This window comes from Paramisgurnus dabryanus, chromosome 20 (genome assembly GCF_030506205.2).
Source record: "Paramisgurnus dabryanus chromosome 20, PD_genome_1.1, whole genome shotgun sequence".
NCBI lineage: Eukaryota > Metazoa > Chordata > Actinopteri > Cypriniformes > Cobitidae > Paramisgurnus > Paramisgurnus dabryanus.
Genome location: NC_133356.1, coordinates 27,867,708 through 27,888,830, shown reverse-complemented (window position 1 = coordinate 27,888,830; position 21,123 = coordinate 27,867,708). Strand labels below are relative to the sequence as shown.

General features: G+C 40.1%; 1 protein-coding gene across 4 annotated transcripts in view; it reads right to left on the bottom strand.

Annotated features, from left to right (window-relative positions):
• LOC135733172 (KH domain-containing RNA-binding protein QKI) overlaps positions 1-21,123 on the bottom strand; it is a 120,935-nt gene that overhangs the window by 77,048 nt on the left and 22,764 nt on the right. For all 4 annotated transcript variants that reach the window (XM_065251535.2, XM_065251527.2, XM_065251516.2 and 1 more), the window contains exon 2: positions 15,520-15,662. In XM_065251535.2, coding sequence (XP_065107607.1) covers positions 15,520-15,662 — 143 coding nt within the window. The remainder of the gene's footprint in view (positions 1-15,519; positions 15,663-21,123) is intronic.

Genomic DNA, 21,123 nt, shown 5'->3' with positions numbered 1-21,123 from the left:
GAGATCCTGAGTTCATGGGTTTGAATCCAGCCTGAGGCAGGTGTTAGTTTCTTCTATTAAAGTTTTGTTCTTTCCCACCTATTCTTCTTGACCTGTCTGTAGTTCACATATGTTCTATTTTTGCCATGTTTTCTGTTGCTGCTCTGCACTGCGGTGGTTCTGCTCTGTCATTGCAACGCTTTGGGTACTTGCTGCGCTTTGTGTTCTTGATGCACCTTGGGTGGTCAGTGAGCATTGGGTTATTGATACCTTCTATGTTGCTTGCTGTGCTTTGGGTGCTCATTGCGCTAAAGGTGCTTGGCCCCGAATCGCTGCTTGCAGCTATATTTATTATTAGGGGTCAAGCACCGAAGGTGCTGAGACACCTATTGTAATTGTTAGTATTATTAGGGGTCAAGCACCGAAGGTGCTGAGACACCTATTGTAATTGTTAGTATTATTATTATTATTATTTTTCCCCAATGGGAGTCTATGGCAGCCCTATTAACCGTACATAGGAAAATGATAAAATTTGGCACAGTTGTAGAGGTGGTCATAAATAGTCATGTGACCAAAAATGGGGTCTTTAGCAGTAACTCTATAGCGCCACCAGTAGTCCAAAAATTCAATGTTCAAACTGTTATAACTGGTGAACCATTTGATCTTTGAAAATTCTACTTAGTACACGTGATTGCTCTCATCCCGCTTATTGAATTTGATACTTTACATTAAGACTCCACCCATTACAGTAGCGGCCATTTTGAAATGTACAGTATTTCGTTTTTTCGCTACTCCTTCTTCAAATGTGGTTCAATTCTTATGAGATTTGGCACAGATGATCTTTGGAGTGATCCGCACAGAAATGACCGAACAGAATTTTTATAATTATTTTTGTTCAAAAGTAATAAATGCGCAAACTTAACAAGGTTGACGCAAAAACGGTTCTGAAGCTGTAGCTCGGTCATTCTTTGATCAATTGAAATAAAATTTGGTACACTTAATGTTGACCATGAACCTGGGGTCCATGCCAAATTTGGTGACAGCGCCACCTATGGGTCATGAGATTTAAAAAAATGATATTTTTGCCCATAACTACTGAACTGTTTGTCAGAAAATTATGAACTTGCTGTCTATGGATACCTTGCCTCATGCCGCATCTGTCAATGTGTATTATGCCAGGTTTGACTGAACCGCCTGTCCGCCATTTTGAAATTTGACATAAATTGTTATATTTTTTGAACTATTGGACATATCTGCGCAAAAATTGATAAGGAGCTTTGACATGATATCCTGAAGGTACCTGAGAAGTCAGAGTACAGCGCCACCTAGGGTTTATAAACTAATTTGACATATGTTAATCCTTGTAGCTTTCTAATCTCTTTTCTGCTGCCTCGTGAGCTGTGTCATCTGACTGGCGCATCAAGTTAATCATATGTATTGAGATTCTGAGTTCCTGGGTTTGAATCCCACCTGAGTCAGGTATTTTGTTCTTCCTCATCAGTTCTTCTCAACCTGTCTGTAGTTCAAATGTGTTCTATTTTTCCATGTTTGCTGTTGTTGCTCTGCATTGTGGTGGTTCTTGCTGTGCTTTGTGTGCTTTGTGTGCTTTGTGTGCTTGCTGTGCTTTGGGAGTTTGCTGTGTTTTGGTGGCTGGTTGTGCTTTGTGAGCTTGCTGTGCTTTGTGAGCTTGCTGTGCTTGCTGTGCTTTGTGTGCTTGCAGTGCTTTTTTTGTTGCTATGCTTTGTGTGCTTGCTGTGCTTTGTGTGCTTACTGTGCTTTGTGTGCTTGCTGTGCTTTGTGAGCTTGCTGTGCTTTGTGAGCTTGCTGTGCTTTGTGTGCTTGCTGTGCTTTGTGAGTTTGCTGTTCTTTGTGTGCTTACTGTGCCTTGGGTGCTTGCTGTGCTTTGTGAGATTGCTGTGTTTTATGTGTTTGCTTTGCTTTGTGAGTTTGCTGTGCTTTGTGAGCTTGCTGTGCTTTGTGAGCTTGCTGTGCTTTGTGTGCTTGCTGTGCTTTGTGAGTTTGCTGTGCTTTGTGAGATTACTGTTCTTTGCGTGCTTGCTGTGCTTTGCGTGCTTGCTGTGCTTTGTGTGCTTGCTGTGCTTTGTGAGCTTGCTGTGCTTTGTGTAATTGCTGTGCTTTGTGTGCTTGCTGTGCATTGTGAGCTTGCTGTGCTTTGTGTGCTTGCTGTGCATTGTGAGCTTGCTGTGCTTTGTGTGCTTGCTGTGCATTGTGAGCTTGCTGTGCTTTGTGTGCTTGCTGTGCTTTGTGTGCTTGCTGTGCTTTGTGTGCTTGCTGTGCTTTGTGAGCTTGCTGTGCTTTGTGTGCCTGCTGTGATTTGTGTAATTGCTGTGCTTTGTGTGCTTGCTGTGCATTGTGAACTTGCTGTGCTTTGTGTGCTTGCTGTGCTGTGTGTGCATTGCGCCGAAGGTGCTTGACCCCGTGTTGCTGCTTGCAGCTATATTTAGGGGTCAAGCACCGAAGGTGCTGAGACACCTATTGTAATTGTTAGTATTATTATTATTATTATTATTTTTCCCCAATGGGAGTCTATGGCAGCCCTATGAACCGTACATAGGAAAATGATGAAATTTGGCACAGTTGTAGAGGTGGTCATAAATAGTCATGTGACCAAAAATGGGGTCTTTAGCAGTAACTCTATAGCGCCACCAGTAGTCCAAAAATTCAATGTTCAAACTGTTATAACTGGTGAACCATTTGATCTATAAAAATTCTACTTAGTACACGTGATTGCTCCCATCCCGCTTATTGAATTTGATACTTTACAGTAAGACTCCACCCATTACAGTAGCGGCCATTTTGAAATGTACAGTATTTCGTTTTTTCGCTACTCCTCCTTCAAATGTGGTTCAATTCTTATGAAATTTGGCACAGATGATCTTTGGAGTGAGCCGCATAGAAATGACCGAACAGAATTTTGATATTTATCTTTGTTCAAAAGTAATAAATGCGCAAACTTAACGAGGTTGACGCAAAAATGGTTCTGAAGCTGTAGCTCAGTCATTCTTTGATCAATTGAAATGAAATTTGGTACACTTCATGTGGACCATGATCTTGGGGTCCATGCCAAATTTGGTGACAGCGCCACCTATGGGTCATGAGATAATAAAATAGGCTATTTTTGCCCATAACTTCTGAACTGCTTGTCAGAAAATTATGATCTTGATGTCTATGGATTGCTTACCTCATGCCGCATCTGTCGATGTGTATTATGCCGGGTTTGACCGAACCACCTGTCTGCCATTTTGAAATTTAACATAAATTGTTATATTTTTTGAACTATTTGACATATCCGCACAAAAATTGGTAAGGAGCTTTGGCATGATGTCCTGAAGTTACCTGGGAAGTCAGAGTACAGCGCCACCTAGGGGTTATAAACTATTACAAGTCTTATTGATATTATACTGTTATCTCTTTTCTGCTGCCCAATGAACCGTGTTAACTGAGTGGCGCATCTAGTTAATCGTATGCATTGAGATTCTGAGATACTGGGTTCGAATCCCACCTGAGTCAGGTATTTTGTTCTTCCTCATCAATTCTTCTAAACCTGTCTGTAGTTCACATGTGTTCATTTTTCCATGTTTGCTGTTGTTGCTCTGCATTGTGATGGTTCTGCTCTATGATTCCTGAGCCTTGCGATTTTGATGCAATTTATGGTGCTTGCTGTGCTTTGTGAGCTTGCTGTGCTTTGTGTGCTTTGTGAGCTTGCTGTGCTTTGTGAGCTTACTGTGCTTTGTGTGCTTGCTGTGCTTTGTGAGCTTGCTGTGCTTTGTGTGCTTGCTGTGCTTTGTGAGCTTGCTGTGCTTTGTGAGCTTGCTGTGCTTTGTGTGCTTGCTGTGCTTTGTGAGCTTGCTGTGCTTTGTGTGCTTGCTGTGCTTTGTGTGCTTGCTGTGCTTTGTGTGCTTGCTGTGCTTTGTGAGCTTGCTGTGCTTTGTGTGCCTGCTGTGATTTGTGAAATTAATGTGCTTTGTGAGCTTGCTGTGCTTTGTGAGCTTGCTATGCTTTGTGTGCTTGCTGTGCTTTGTGTGCTTGCTGTGCTTTGTGTGCTTGCTGTGCTTTGTGAGCTTGCTGTGCTTTGTGTGCTTGCTGTGCTTTGTGAGCTTGCTGTGCTTTGTGTGCCTGCTGTGATTTGTGTAATTGCTGTGCTTTGTGTGCTTGGTGTGCATTGTGAGCTTGCTGTGCTTTGTGTGCTTGCTGTGCTTTGTGTGCTTGCTGTGCTTTGTGAGCTTGCTGTGCTTTGTGTGCCTGCTGTGATTTGTGTAATTGCTGTGCTTTGTGTAATTGCTGTGCTTTGTGTGCTTGCTGTGCTTTGTGTGCCTGCTGTGCTTTGTGTGCTTGCTGTGCTTTGTGAGCTTGCTGTGCTTTGTGTGCCTGCTGTGATTTGTGTAATTGATGTGCTTTGTGTGCTTGCTGTGCTTTGTGAGCTTGCTATGCTTTGTTTGCTTGCTGTGCTTTGTGTGCTTGCTGTGCTTTGTGTGCTTGATGTGCTTTGTGAGCTTGCTGTGCTTTGTGAGCTTGCTGTGCTTTGTGTGCTTGCTGTGATTTGTGAGCGTGCTGTGCTTTGTGAGCTTGTTGAGCTTGCTGTGCTTTGTGTGCTTGCTGTGCTTTGTAAGCTTGCTGTGCTTTGTGAGCTTGCTGTGCTTTGTGAGCTTGCTGTGCTTTGTGAGCTTGCTGTGCTTTGTGAGCTTGCTGTGCTTTGTGAGCTTGCTATGCTTTGTGTGCTTGCTGTGCTTTGTGAGCTTGCTGTGCTTTGTGTGCCTGCTGTGATTTGTGTAATTGCTCTGCGTTGTGTGCTTGCTGTGCATTGTGAGCTTGCCGTGCTTTGTGTGCTTGCTGTGCTGTGTGTGCATTGCGCCGAAGGTGCTTGACCCCGTGTTGCTGCTTGCAGCTATATTGGTCATTGTTTCTGTTAGTAAATTTTTCTTCTTCCCCAATGGGAGTCTATGGCAGCCCTATGAAGCGTATGTAGGAAAATGATGAAATTTGGCATAGTTGTAGTGGTGGTCATAAATAGTCATGTGGCCAAAAATGGGGTCTCTAGCAGTAACTCTATAGCGCCACCATTATCTCAAAAATTCAATATTCAAATGGTTATAACTCATGATCCATTAGATCTATGAAAATTCTACTTAGTGCATGTGATTGCTCTCATCCCGCTTATTGAATTTGATACTCTACATTAAGACTCCACCCATTACAGTAGCGGCCATTTTGAAATGTACAGTATTTCGTTTTTTCGCTACTCCTCCTTCAAATGTGGTTCAATTCTTATGAGATTTGGCACAGGTGATCTTTGGAGTCAGCCGCATAGAAATGACTGAACAGAATTTTGATTTTTTTTTTTATTCAAAAGTTATTAATGCGTGAACTTAACGAGATTGACGCAAAAATGGTTCTGAAGCTGTAGCTCGGTCATTCTTTGATCAATCGAGATGAAATTTGGTACACTTCATGTCGACCATGAACTGTGGGTCCATGCCAAATTTGGTGACAGCGCCACCCATGGGTCATGAGATATGAAAAAAGGCTATTTTGCCCATATCTACTGAATCGTTTGTCAGAAAATTATGATCGTGGTGTCTACGGATTCCTTGGGTCATGCCGCATCTGTCGATATGTATTATGCCGGCTTTGACCGAATCGCCTGTCCGCCATTTTGAAATTTGTGATAATTTGCTATAACTTTTGAAGTATCGGATATATCGGGGCAAAAATCGGTAGGGAGCTTCGGCATGATGTCCGGAGGAAATCAGAGAATAGCGCCACCTAGGGGTTATAAACTATAACAGTTCTTATAGAACTGATTATGACTTCTGAATTCTTTGTATGGCATGTAAGCTCTTTTCTGCTGCTCCTTGAGCTGTGTCTACTGAGTGGCACATCTGTCTAAGTCGTATGCATAGAGATCCTGAGTTCATGGGTTTGAATCCAGCCTGAGGCAGGTGTTAGATTCTTCTATTAAAGTTTTGTTCTTTCCCACCTATTCTTCTTGACCTGTCTGTAGTTCACATATGTTCTATTTTTGCCATGTTTTCTGTTGCTGCTCTGCACTGCGGTGGTTCTGCTCTGTCATTGCTACGCTTTGGGTTCTTTGCTGAGCCTTGTGTTCTTGATGCACCTTGGGTGCTCAATGCGCCCTGAGTGATTGATAAGTTGTATCTTTCTTGCTGTGCTTTGGGTGCTCATTGCGCTGAAGGTGCTTGGCCCCGAATCGCTGCTTGCAGCTATATTGGTCATTGTTTCTGTTAGTAAATTTTTCTTCTTCCACAATGGGAGTCTATGGGAGCCCTATGAACCGTATGTAGGAAAACGATGAAATTTGGCACAGTTGTAGTGGTGGCCATAAATAGTCATGTGGCCAAAAATGGGGTTTCTAGCAGTAACTCTATAGCGCCACCATCATCTCAAAAATTCAATATTCAAATGGTTATAACTCTTGATCCATTAGATCTATGAAAACTCTACTTAGTACACGTGATTGCTCTCATCCCGCTTATTGAATTTGATACTTTACAGTAAGACTCCACCCATTACAGTAGCGGCCATTTTGTAATGTACAGTAATTTGTTTTTTCGCTACTCCTCCTTCAAATGTGGTTAAATTCTTATGAGATTTGGCACAGGTGATCTTTGGAGTGAGCCGCATAGAAATGACTGAACAGAATTTTGATATTTATCTTTGTTCAAAAGTAATAAATGCGCAAACTTAAAGAGGTTGACGCAAAAATGGTTCTGAAGCTGTAGCTCGGTCATTCTTTGATCAATTGAAATGAAATTTGGTACACTTCATGTGGACCATGAACTTGGGGTCCATGCCAAATTTGGTGACAGCGCCACCTATGGGTAATGAGATAGGAAAATAGGCTATTTTTGCCCATAACTTCTGAACTGTTTGTCAGAAAATTATGATCTTGATGTTTATGGATTGCTTACCTCATGTCGCATCTGTCCATGTGTATTATGCTGGGTTTGACTAAACCGCCTGTCCGCGGAAATTTCACATAAATTGTTATATTTTTTGAACTATTGAACATATCAGCGCAAAAATTGGTAAAGAGCTTTGACATGATGTCCTGAAGTTACCTGGGAAGTCAGAGTACAGCGCCACCTAGGGGTTATAAACTATTACAATTCTTATTGATATTATACTGTTATCTCTTTGCTGCCTAATGAACTGTGTCAACTGAGTGGCGCATCTAGTTAATCATATGCATTGAGATTCTGAGTTCCTGGGTTTGAATCCCACCTGAGTCAGGTATTTTGTTCTTCCTCATCAATTCTTCTCAACCTGTCTGTAGTTCACATGTGTTCTATTTTTCCATGATTGCTGTTGTTGCTCTGCATTGTGGTGGTTCTTGCTGTGCTTTGTGTGCTTGCTGTGCTTTGTGTGCTTGCTGTGCTTTGTGTGCTGGTTGTGCTTTGTGAGCTTGCTGTGCTTTGTGAGCTTGCTGTGCTTTGTGAGCTTACTGTGCTTTGTGTGTTTGCTGTGCTTTATGTGCTTGCTGTGCTTTGTGAGCTTACTGTGCTTTGTATGCTTGCTGTGCATTGTGAGCTTGCTGTGCTTTGTGTGCTTGCTGTGCTGTGTGTGCATTGCGCCGAAGGTGCTTGACCCCGTGTTGCTGCTTGCAGCTATATTTAGGGGTCAAGCACCGAAGGTGCTGAGACACCTATTGTTATTGTTAGTATTATTATTATTATTATTTTTCCCCAATGGGAGTCTATGGCAGCCCTATGAACCGTACATAGGAAAATGATGAAATTTGGCACAGTTGTAGAGGTGGTCATAAATAGTCATGTGACCAAAAATGGGGTCTTTAGCAGTAACTCTATAGCGCCACCAGTAGTCCAAAAATTCAATGTTCAAACTGTTATAACTGGTGAACCATTTGATCTATGAAAATTCTACTTAGTACACGTGATTGCTCTCATCCCGCTTATTGAATTTGATACTTTACAGTAAGACTCCACCCATTACAGTAGCGGCCATTTTGAAATGTACAGTATTTCGTTTTTTCGCTACTCCTTCTTCAAACGTGGTTCAATTCTTATGAGATTTGGCACAGATGATCTTTGGAGTGAGCCGCATAGAAATGACCGAACAGAATTTTGATATTTATCTTTGTTCAAAAGTAATAAATGCGCAAACTTAACGAGGTTGACGCAAAAATGGTTCTGAAGCGGTAGCTCATTCATTCTTTGATCAATTGAAATGAAATTTGGTACACTTCATGTGGACCATGAACTTGGGGTCCATGCCAAATTTGGTGACAACGCCACCTATGGGTTATGAGATAATAAAATAGGCTATTTTTGCCCATAACTTCTGAACTGTTTGTCAGAAAATTATGATCTTGATGTCTATGGATTGCTTACCTCATGCCGCATCTGTTGATGTGAATTATGCCAGGTTTGACTGAACCGCCTGTCCGCCATTTTGAAATTTGACATAAATTGTTATATTTTTTGAACTATTGGACATATCTGCGCAAAAATTGATAAGGAGCTTTGACATGATATCCTGAAGGTACCTGAGAAGTCAGAGTACAGCGCCACCTAGGGTTTATAAACTAATTTGACATATGTTAATCCTTGTAGCTTTCTAATCTCTTTTCTGCTGCCTCATGAGCTGTGTCATCTGAGTGGCGCATCAAGTTAATCATATGTATTGAGATTCTGAGTTCCTGGGTTCGAAACCCACCTGAGTCAGGTATTTTGTTCTTCCTCATCAGTTCTTCTCAACCTGTCTGTAGTTCAAATGTGTTCTATTTTTCCATGTTTGCTGTTGTTGCTCTGCATTGTGGGGGTTCTTGCTGTGCTTTCTGTGCTTTGTGTGCTTTGTGTGCTTGCTGTGCTTTGGGAGTTTGCTGTGCTTTGTGTGCTGGTTGTGCTTTGTGAGCTTGCTGTGCTTTGTGAGTTTGCTGTGCTTTGTGTGCTTGCAGTGCTTTTTTGTTGCTATGCTTTGTGTGCTTGCTGTGCTTTGTGTGCTTACTGTGCTTTGTGTGCTTGCTGTGCTTTGTGAGCTTGCTGTGCTTTGTGAGCTTGCTGTGCTTTGTGAGCTTGCTGTGCTTTGTGAGCTTGCTGTGCTTTCTGTGCTTGCTGTGCTTTGTGAGTTTGCTGTTCTTTGTGTGCTTACTGTGCCTTGGGTGCTTGCTGTGCTTTGTGAGCTTGCTGTGTTTTGTGTGTTTGCTTTGCTTTGTGAGTTTGCTGTGCTTTGTGAGCTTGCTGTGCTTTGTGAGCTTGCTGTGCTTTGTGAGCTTGCTGTGCTTTGTGTGCTTGCTGTGCTTTGTGAGTTTGCTGTGCTTTGTGTGCTTGCTTGCTGTGCTTTGTGTGCTTGCTTGCTGTGCTTTGCGTGCTTGCTTGCTGTGCTTTGTGTGCTTGCTGTGCTTTGTGAGCTTGCTGTGCTTTGTGTAATTGCTGTGCTTTGTGTGCTTGCTGTGCATTGTGAGCTTGCTGTGCTTTGTGTGCTTGCTGTGCATTGTGAGCTTGCTGTGCTTTGTGTGCCTGCTGTGATTTGTGTGCTTGCTGTGCTTTGTGTGCTTGCTGTGCATTGTGAGCTTGCTGTGCTTTGTGTGCTTGCTGTGCATTGTGAGCTTGCTGTGCTTTGTGTGCCTGCTGTGATTTGTGTGCTTGCTGTGCTTTGTGTGCTTGCTGTGCATTGTGAACTTGCTGTGGTTTGTGTGCTTGCTGTGCTGTGTGTGCATTGCGCCGAAGGTGCTTGACCCCGTGTTGCTGCTTGCAGCTATATTTATTATTATTATTATATTTCTTCTTCCCCAATGGGAGTCTATGGCAGCCCTATGAACCGTACATAGGAAAATGAAAAAAATTTGCCACACTTGTAGTGGTGGTCATAAATAGTTATGTGACCAAATATGGGGTCTCTAGCATTAACTCTATAGCGCCACCAACACTTCAAAAATTCAATATTCAAATGGTTATAACTCTAGAATAATTTGATCAACAAAAATTCTACTTAGTACATCTGATTGCTCTCCTCACGCTCATTACAATGAACACCTTACATTAAGACTCCACCCATTACAGTAGCGGCCATTTTGAAAAGTACAGTATTTTGTTTTTTCGCTACTACTTTTGCAGCGTTCATTGCATTGTTACGCAATTTGGCACAGGTAATCTTTGGACCGAGGTTCAGAGAAATGACCGAACAGAATTTTGATTTTTATCTTTGTTCAAAAGTTATAAATGCGTACATTTATCGATGTCGACCCAAAATTCGTTCTGAGTCATTATCTCGGTCATTCTTTGATCAATTGAAATAAAACTTGGTACCCTTCATAAGGACCATGAACTGGGGTACCATGTCAAATTTGAGGACAGCGCCACCTATGGGTCATGAGATATGAAAAATGGCTATTTTTGCCCATAACTTTTGAAATGTTTGATAGAAAATTATGCTATTGGTGTCTATGGATTCCTTGGCTCATGACAAATCTGTCGATATATATTATGCCAGAAATTACCAAACCGCCTGTCCACCATTTTGAATTTTGTCATATATTGTGATAACTATTATTCGATATAATGTATCGGCACAAAAATCGGTAGGGAGCATCGGTATGATGTCCTGAAGGTACCTGGGAAATCTGAAAACAGCGCCACCTAGGGTTTATAAACTATATAAAACAGCCTATAACTTCTAAAAACTTTGTCCGATATTCATTTTCTTTGTGAATTTTTATTCACTGGTTTCTGTCGATTGCAACGATATCTCATTTGTCAGTTTCCAACATTCTGTTAATATTTTATTACATAGCATATGTGAAGTAGTTTTTTCGCTACTACTTTTGCAAATTAAGTCTATTTTATGCCGGGCTCTGCTCACATAAACTTTAGAGCAATCCGCATAGAAATGACCAAACACATTTTTTATATTCTCTGCCATTCCCAAGAAATACCTCTCCAAAGTTGACTGTCCCTGTGACATTGTCTCTTTGTCATATTAAATTATTATGACTGTATTATAACATGTTGTGCATTCCTATACAACATGTTTTTCTTGACTTAAACTTTAACTGTTCTCACTTAAACTATCTGATTCTCATATAAATTGTAATTTTGTTATTTCTGCTCTGCAATGTCATGTCTGCATTTTCCTTGATTGTGCCATTTGAATGTTTGCAGCTCTGAAAACCTTGTCTAGCTACACTGCCTGTGTAGCGCAGTCTACTAAACGCATGCATCAAAACTCAGAGGTTGAGGGTTCGAATCCCACCTGATGCATGTGTTATGTTTTACTAATAAGATTTTGTTTTGAGTTTATTCTCACCTATTATTCTCAACCAGTCTGTTTTCCATGTTCTGCACGGCTTGCAGTAATTTGGTGGCCAAGCATCATCACCAGTTCAAATATGCAGTAGCGGCCATTTTGAAAAGTACAGTATTCAGTTTTTTTGCTACTACTTTTGCAGTGTTTGTTGAATTGTTACACAATTTGGCTCAGATTATCTTTGGACCGAGCCACATAGAAATGACCAAACATAATTTTGATATTTATCTTTGTTCAAAAGTAATACATTTGTCAACAGGAATAACTTTTAAACCATTTAATCAACTAAACTTCTATGGAGAATATTTGATGTGGTAATCTATGCCTTCCCAGTAGCTCAACCAAATGCGTGATGGGCATGAAATCCAGAGGTTGCGGGTTCAAATCCACCATACGGCGGCAATCAAAATGGTTGACAAATTTGTGTCATGTAGAGTCAAATGTTCGAACAGGTTTGACTACCTACAGGGGTTTTAAAAAATATTCTCTTCTTGAGAAAAATCTCTCCACACTTGAACATACACATTGTCACTTCAGCAATCTAACTTAAGCAGCTGTCTGTTTGTATGTCTCCCCTGTAGCTCAACCAGATGAGTGACAGGCATGACACCTGGAGATCATGGGTTCAAATCCTGGCTAGGGCAGCAATTGAAGTCTCTTACTTTAGAGTCAAAAGCTTCAATTCATTATTTGTATTTTACTTTATTATTTTAACAGGTATTATTTCGTTTGTGATCTTTTGGTTTAAGTCTCATGTGTAACATGTATGATGCTTTAGTGGTTCAATTGTTTTCTAGGTCAGCATTGGACTAATCGGTCCTTCTTTCAACATGCACATAAATATTATACTTCAAAATTTTTATTTTTTCATTATGTTCATTCTCATCTCTGAGTCCTATGTGCTGATAGTTCCCATACATATCTGCTACATTGCATTCTTCAATTGCATGTCCTTTCAGCTTCGTTGCGTGTTGCAGGACCATTGTTGCTTGGCCCCGTATCGCTGTCTACAGCTATATTTTCATTTCTATCTCTGAAACATAAAATCAAAAGAATGTACTTATCTTTACGTGGGTTTAAGTCAAATGACGTCAACCTGACATTGCAAATCGAGGGAAGACACTGATTTTTAATATGTACTTGCTCTATAACTCATTGTTTACTCTGTATATTTTAACCCAAAAAATTTGCAATTTTTAAGGAATAATTCACCCCAAAATAAAATATGTCTATATTTTATTCACTCTCGAGAGATCTTAGGTGTATATGACTTTCTTATTTCAGCCAAACACAGTTAGATTTATATTTAGGTATTGTATCGTTTACATTTTATTGATACCGATACAGCTTATCAATTCTGGTTCTTATCCGTACTGTTATCAATACAACCTTATAATTTGGAGCAAAAAGACATGATGTGAAAATATATGTTATTACTGTTGAACTTTACAGCAGTTTACAAATACCTCTAAGCAAACAAAAGAAGGGTAGTAGAGAGTTTATATATCCAAACAGTCAATACCAGTGGCGGGTTTCGGAAATGCTGGGTATATCACACACGTCAAACAAACGTTGGCCACGTGATGACATCATTCAGGGAAGCAAAATGATAAGCAGCAGTTTCAAATTCGCTATAATAACATAAAAGTATACAAAGAAAAAACAATGCAAGTATCGTTAACAAACAATAACGTTTGTCCTGAAGCTTATCGATAGTCTGGTACCGACACAATTACTTACCGTAAAAAAAAAATGCAGGTTCTCGATAGCCATCCCTACTTATTTTAAATAATATCCTGGGTCTTTTTAGCTTTAAAATGGCATAGGACAGTGCCCCATTTTTAAAACTCCAAAACGCAAATGAATCCATCATAAACTAATTCATACAGTTATTAAATGTCTTCCAAAGTGAAGTGGTGTTTTTTATAAAATTATTTATATTTCAACAAGGGCTGTCAAACGATTAATCGTGATTAATCGCATACAAAATAAAATGTTTGAATAACATATGTGTGTGTCCAGTGTGTAATTATTATGTATATATAAATACACACACATTCATGTATGCATTTAAGAAACATTTACATTCGTTTTAAAATATTTATTTATTTTTTATATATTTTTATATTATATATAAACATAAAATATTTAAAAAATATTTTTTCTTAAATGTACACATGTATGTGTGTCTATATATATACATAATGATTACACACAGTACACACACAAACATTAAGCAAACACAAACCTTTATTTTGTATGTGATTAATCGTGATTAATCGTTTGACAGCACTAAACCTGACCTACTCGTGAATAACCGTTGTCAGAAACCAGTGATCATGTGCTTTTTGAAGCTTTATAAATGGGGCACTATCCAATGCCAAAGTGGCAGGATTTTATTTAACATAACTCTGACTGCATTTGGCTGAGTCATATATGGCTTGAAATATGGGCTAATTTTCATTTTGGGGTGAACTATTATTTTAACCTGATAAGGAACACTGTGCCGTACACGGTACACCCCCTCCCTTGCACGTGAGGCTGCATTACGTCATTGTAACTTTGAAGCATTAAACCTTCAAAATATACGGTCATGCGGCACATCGTTGTAAAGCTTAGACTTTCGGAATTCCATTAAGCGCACACACAAAGCATAATGTGATTTTTAGCAGTCATAAAACTGTAATCTATTTGTTAGTTACCTGAACCGGGCGGCACCGATTTAGGATATTTATTTACCTTCAAAATCTTCCCATTATCCACTTCGGTGAAATTGTCCAAAACAAATTGTTCATAAATCCCCAAAAGTCCAATGAAATGGAATATCCAAGCCTTTTAATCCAAAGCGATTTGTTCATCTCACAATCTTGACATTTCTGACCGAATTACGATATAAATAGTGTATACAATTAGTTCAATAACAGACATTCGTTCGAATCTCACTTTCCAGTCACGATTTATAATGAATATATTCAGATGTCACGTTTATTGTGCAACGTCTGAGGAACAAATACGCCCCCTTGTGGAATTTCTGCCGTTCCATAAGGGGCTACACAGACTATTGCTGCGTCCGAAACCGCCTACTTCCATAATATACACTATAGTACGCGAGAAGCAGTAGGCGAGGCGAGTAGTATGTCAGAATACATAATATTCGAAAAACAGTATGCGAAAAGTACCCGAATAACCTACTACTTCCGGTTAGATTGTGCAGTGTGCACACATCACTATCCCATGATGCCCCGGGAGAGGATTTATCCTACGAAGAAGACAATACGTGATCGTCAAAGGCTGAATATGCGCTGGAATGACTTGACATAATGACGACGTATGTCACGTTATGTAGCAACATGGTGGATGTAGTACGTCCGAATCACATTTATACTACCAGGATTCATACTATATAGTAGCTACTGTTTTAACGGTAAGTAGGTACTTCATCTCATTCAGTACCTACTGTACAGTATGCGGATTCAGACGCAGCCTAGATCTTTAGTGTAGTTTATTTAGGCCCATTACCGTAACTACAATTGTTTCTGTTTTGTTTTATCATTAATATTTGTAGAGGCAATGCTTTACAGGAAGTGAATTTATGAGTAGAAGAGGGTTTTAGCATGCAGACAGTCTGACAGCTTTTAGACTGTCAGCGGGGTAAACTATCTTAGACAAGTTGCATCTCTGAATTCATCTCCTCTAATGGCCCGCTGCTACAGCCATCAAAGCAGCGCCCGCGTAACCGACTTCAACAATAAATTTAAAGACATTTACTGGCGGACTTTAAATCGCACACTGTTAGCAGCGTTTCTTTTATTATGTATAATATGTAAGCCTCCATTTTGTGAGGACTATGACAGTTGTGTGCAATAAAAGGTTATTTAGCTTATTTAGTCTAATATGTATTATCATATCTGCCATTTACCCTACTCCTAGTAAAAGGTTGAACAGTTTGTGCTATTGATTAATGCTAGTCTATGTACACATGCAGAGGCATTTGGCACGATTTATTGGGCAGTTTCTCACAGCATAACATTTTAAATACGACGATTATAAATAGTTTAAAAAGCATCTTGAGACCCTTTTATTTTTCCATTTTGTTACCCTCCATCTAGCTGTTTTTGAAGACAGCAATGCATCTTGTGAACGCCTCAAACGTGTCTTATCCTGTGTGGTGGACATCACCTAAAACAAATCCCAAATGGAAACTTAAGTGTGTTTGTTGGAAAGCGTGCGACTCACATCAGGATATTCTTTAACAGGCACATAGAGTTTCTCTTGGAGCTGCACAATGGGGCCGACAGCATCTGGGAGCTCCGAGCTTTTCTTTTCCGTGCTGCCGTTTAATGTGTCATTGTACATGTCCTTTCGTACCCTGCTGATCTCTGAAACAAAGAGAAAAATAAGCAAAATAAGTTACCTTCATCGATCACAATGTAGACTGGACAAGAATAAGTTAAGAGACTTATGTGTAATGATGGGATGTACTGTAGCTAATGCATCATCCTTAAATGCTGTTCTTAAACACAATGGACCACAAGGGCAACAAATGTTGCCTAACATGATTTACCCAAATGCAGCATGTTACTTCTGGTACTGATATTCAGCCATCCGATTTAAAGTTTAGGTTTAGGACTGGTCGCCGGGTACGAGTCATAATTAAACCTGTGTTATCTGCTTGACAACCATGGCATGATGTTTCTAAAACACATGCACTAACCAAGCACATGCTCCAATATCTACTGTATGATGCTTCTTCTTGGGGTGACTGCAAAGCCCACTTCAGTCAAAGACAATATGAGATGGGAAAGAGAGTTGCTAGAGGTGGGCATGACAGAGAGAGAGAGTGAGCTTCTCTGTCTTTAAACAGCGGTTACTGGGTTTGTAGGTTAGTATATCCACATAAGATCTTTCTAAAAGGATAGAACAGCCTCTTAAATGACCTCAGGAGACATGTACATTCTTTTTGCCTGGGGGTCCCGGTGAGAGTTGTCGCTCAGCTGCAGTCTTGCCTTATTCCCATTCTTTTGTACAACATAGCTCTGTCACTGAGGCATTAGGGTTTCCCATTGTAAAGGTGATAGAAAGAAAATGGTAATGGTGCTTGCCCATGGATAGATGGGAGAGTTTCCTAGGCTATATCTATAGTGGCTAGGCTATATCTATCATTCACACTATCCAAAAAAAACGCACCCTCAAAGCCTGATTTGTTTTACTAGTGTGATCGCTCTGTACCGCACCCAGGCACGGTTTGGTTAATCGCATGCTGGCCGGCCTGCAGAGGTGGGCTCGAGTGCGCTTGTGCTCAGGCGCGGAACGCCCAATGTGATCGCAAATCAAAAGAAGAGACATCAATTGTGCGAACACCCACCTTTATCTGCCCTTCAAAAACCTTCTGATATGCGCGCAGCAGGGTTACTTAAATGTCTGAGCTGCACACGCAATGGTCAACTAAGCATTATGATAGGCATGTGAGAGGGCTGTGTGTCATCGTGCACCAAAATCTGAATAAAAAAGACTTAACATTACGATGGGTTCCAGTGTTAAAAGAGCGCTTCCTGCTTTGTTCGAAACAATCGCATCCTAATGAAGAAAGCACGCTCAAGCTCGGATCGATATAAGTACAGTGTGATCGCTTGCTTCTGGGGGAGTAGGGAGAGGGGACAATCGCGCTGGGGCAAGGTTTGGTTTGGATAGCGTGAGTGTGCCCTTATGGCACTTTTCCATTGCATAGTACCCCATGGGTTGAAGATCACTGATTGGTCTGACAGAATCTTCACTACTAGCGTCATGCTAAACGCAAGATTAGCTTTACCTTCGTGCTTGCGCTGTCTAGAGCAAACCTGTTGTCATCTGTGCTTTGTTGTAAGTTCCTAAACTCCCTTTTAGGGGTGAACAACGTCCAAAGGTTGAGAATCAGGAATACCATACAAGTGTTTATCAGACTTGCAGTTTGTGGCGGCACATTCACGACACGAATGTCCGCATGCACAGAATTTTTGAAACTTGTCTTTGTGGCCGACTGAACAATAAATAGCATTCAAATGACGCTCTCACTTGTATGACGTCACAGCAATAGGCAGCACAAATATAACAACACGCCTATAATCTTTCCCACTCAGAATTGATACTAAACTTGATGGAAAAGTTAACTGAGCCGAAGTGAAGTGAGCTGACCCAACCTGACCCCATGGGGTACTATGGAATGGATAATCTCTATAGGCATTGTTCAGGGAAACAGATGTATGCCAAAACTCACAAAAAGTCTACATGCTGAAGAAACACATAGTGATGTTTTGTATGTACTGCAGGAGTGAACCTATGAATGTCTTATACTTTTTGCAAACTGTGGTGAAAGAAAGCATTACTTAAAAAAATTCTAACTGCTTGAAATCCTAGACGTATGTTGCTGTTTTGAGATCTGCAGCAGGAGAGGAAGAAATGATGAAGAAGGGGTAATAAATATTATTACGTGGGATCCCTTCTGTCACTTAATAAATTGAGGAAGAACTGTCCATTTCGGAAACCATCAACTATCATCTCTAATAGAAAAATTAAATCAGAAACAAGAGAGAGAGAGAGATCCAGCGAGAAAGACAGAGAGACACACACACACTAAAAGACTATGAGAGTAGAGAAAGAAAGTAACAGTGCTAATGTGTCTGGAAAGACAATTAAAACTACGAAGTCTGTTAATATTTCATAAAACACATTAAATATCGCCCATCCAAAGCTTCTGCCACTGTTGTGTAATTCTATTACTGGAGGATGAATTCACTGGTGCAATTCTCAAGGGCAAACCGAGGCCCTGGGAAAGATGTAATTACAATGGCAATCGCACACTGCAATAGACTCACATATAACACACACACACACACACACACACACACACACACACACACACACACACACACACACGACACAAAGGACAGATAGACCGCGCAAAATCACAGGATTTCTCAAATACCCCTGTTGTAAATTTGACTCTTCTTTTCAAGTCATTTTTATTTTTTCTTTAAACTGTGTCTAATTGGATTGCTCATGTGACAATCCAAATGCGTTTTTAAGTCCCTATTAAGAAAACGTTGCAATTTAAAGAATCTACAAAATGCTCATGTAGCTTCCCTCACGAAGTAGAATCCTATGCTTGTGAAGTGCGGTCGCAAAGGACAGATACTTTGACTAAATGTCTGTTTAATGGTGATCTGTGGTCGTCTCAATAAATCACAGCTTAAAAGACCCCGATTGACGGCTGTAAGTGAGGTACGTGCTCCGGGGTTTTATGGCAACGTTGTTATCAAAAATGATTTAAGATTTTCACAAATCACATTGAAGGTCAGCTAAGAAAGACAGCGGCATTAAAGTAAAACTTCCTCTAAGGTTGGGAAGACAAGAATGAACCGTACCTGTATACCTGTATGATGGAGCATGTTGTTCCCTAACCCAACCATGAAGGAAGGACCTTGGATCTGTAAAAATTGATGTACCATATTTATTGGTGAACATGTCTTGCATGTAGGCCGATGGCTTTTCATTATCAATTTCCATTATTATGCCATTTAGAGGGAAGGTAATTACATGAATGGTTCTTTGTGTCCATAAAACACAGTAACAAAGGGTAAGAGATGGTATCTGAGCAAACAGACCACTGAGGACTGTCTCATGGCTGTGGGACAGTGAATGTGAAGGTGACCCCATATTGTACCTCCCTTAAAGGATTAGTCCATTTTCTTAAAAAAAAATCCAGATAATTTACTCACCACCATGTCATCCAAAATGTTGATGTCTTTCTTTGTTCAGTCGAGAAGAAATTATGTTTTTTGAGGACAACATTCCAGAAATTTTCTCCTTTTAATGGACTTTAATGGACCCCAACACTTAACTCAACACTTAACATTTTTTTTCAACAGAGCTTCAAAGGACTCTTAACGATCCCAAACGAGGCATAAGGGTCTTTTCTAGCTAACGATTGTCATTTTTGACAAGAAAAATAAAAATACGCACTTTTAAACCACAACTTCTCGTCTATCTCCGGTCCTGTGATGCGCCAGCAGGACCTCACGCAATACGTCATCACGTCAAGAGGTCACGGATGATGTATGTTGTATGTCAAATGATACTAATTAATGTCTTTGTGTCAGTTTATTGTTTAAAATGGTCCGCAAATGTGCTTTTCATATATGTGACACGTGACCTTTCAACGTCACTCACTACGCAGTTACGTGAGGTCGCGCTGGCGCAATACAGTACCGGAGATAGACGAGAAGTTGTGGTTTAAAAGTGCATATTTTTTTATTTTTCTTGTCAAAATGACAATCATTTTGCTATATAAGACCCTTATGCCGCGTTTGGGATCGTTAAGAGTCCTTTAAAAAAAACTGTTAAGTGTTGAGTTAAGTGTTAAGTGTCCATTAAAGTCCATTAAAATAAGAAAAATCCTGAAATGTTTTCCTCAAAAAACATAATTTCTTCTCGACTGAACAAAGAAAGACATCAACATTTTGGATGACATGATGGTGAGTAAATTATCTGTTTTTTTAATGAAAATGGACTAATCCTTTAAAGGTGTTTGTAAAGTATAGTTTTGGAGCCAACTAGCTTTCCTTAAATTGTCTTACATAATTTTTCATTTAATAAGAGTTGTGACAGTATATTGTCTTCTAACTTAGATAATTAGCACACTATATCTCATAAATAATTCAACGTTATTTTCTTAAAACCTCCGTTGCGATTTTATAAATGCCAAAATTAAAGAATATGCCCTAATTCCTGCATAATTATACAGAGTTTCTCCAACGCTGAATAGTAGTCTAGGGCGCACTCGTATCATACCTAAACTAACCAAACCAAACCGTGCCAAAGCGTGATTGTCCCCCCTCCCTACTAGTACCCCCAGAAGCAAGTACTTACACTGTACTTTGACTGATCCGGGTGCGCTTCCGTCATTTGAATGCAATTGTTTTGAAGAAAACAGTAAGTAAAGTGCTCGCTTAACACTGGAACGCATTGTGATGCTAAGTATGTCTGTGTTTTTTATTTCAAATTGTTTGGTGCTAAGCCACACTGGCCTCTCACATATATGTGCTTAAAATATGCGCTAAAAAAGCATACACAATTGTTGCGACTTCACTTAATACCTTTAAGTATGGTGACTACCTAATGTGTCTTAAGATGCTAAAGTGTCAGTGCATCAGCCATGGCATTGAATATTGTGTGATGTCATTCAAAAACACTAGCTAGCTCTTTCAGATTCTTACATATGCATCACAAATATACCTCAAGGCTGTAAAGTGTCCTGTCTCTCTCAGAGGCGGTGATGATTAGCCCCTTCTACTCTCAAAACACACCTTTCACTGCTTCCAACAACTGTGAATTAAGTCCCATTTTCCTCCAGCTTTTAAAGTCTGAGTTACTTCCAGCCATCAGCTGTCATACCGCTAAAGGCTCCAAAAACCCTTGAAATACACATAGGCCAAATATTTTCTTACCGACCAAACTCATTTACCAAACAGATTCAAAGCCCAGACGATGGCTGCAAGTGCATGCTGAGTGATTTAATTATACTGTCAGATTATGTTGGGCCATGAGGAGATGTTTATTGATGCTCCCATCCAAATGTAGAACGCATAAACAGAAGAGAATGCATGTTGTTTTCGTCGTCGCCTGATTAGGGAGGGCTCTCTAGCGGTCAGATCGGACCCCAGACCGGATGATGATTAAACTGTCAGTGGTGATTTATGGACAATGTTATTACAGCGTTTTAAAAGCGTTTTTTAGTGATTTGTCAGCTTTCTTGCCCTCAGAATTCAATCATTTTCCCGTGCTGGCCTCAAGGGCTGGACTTAG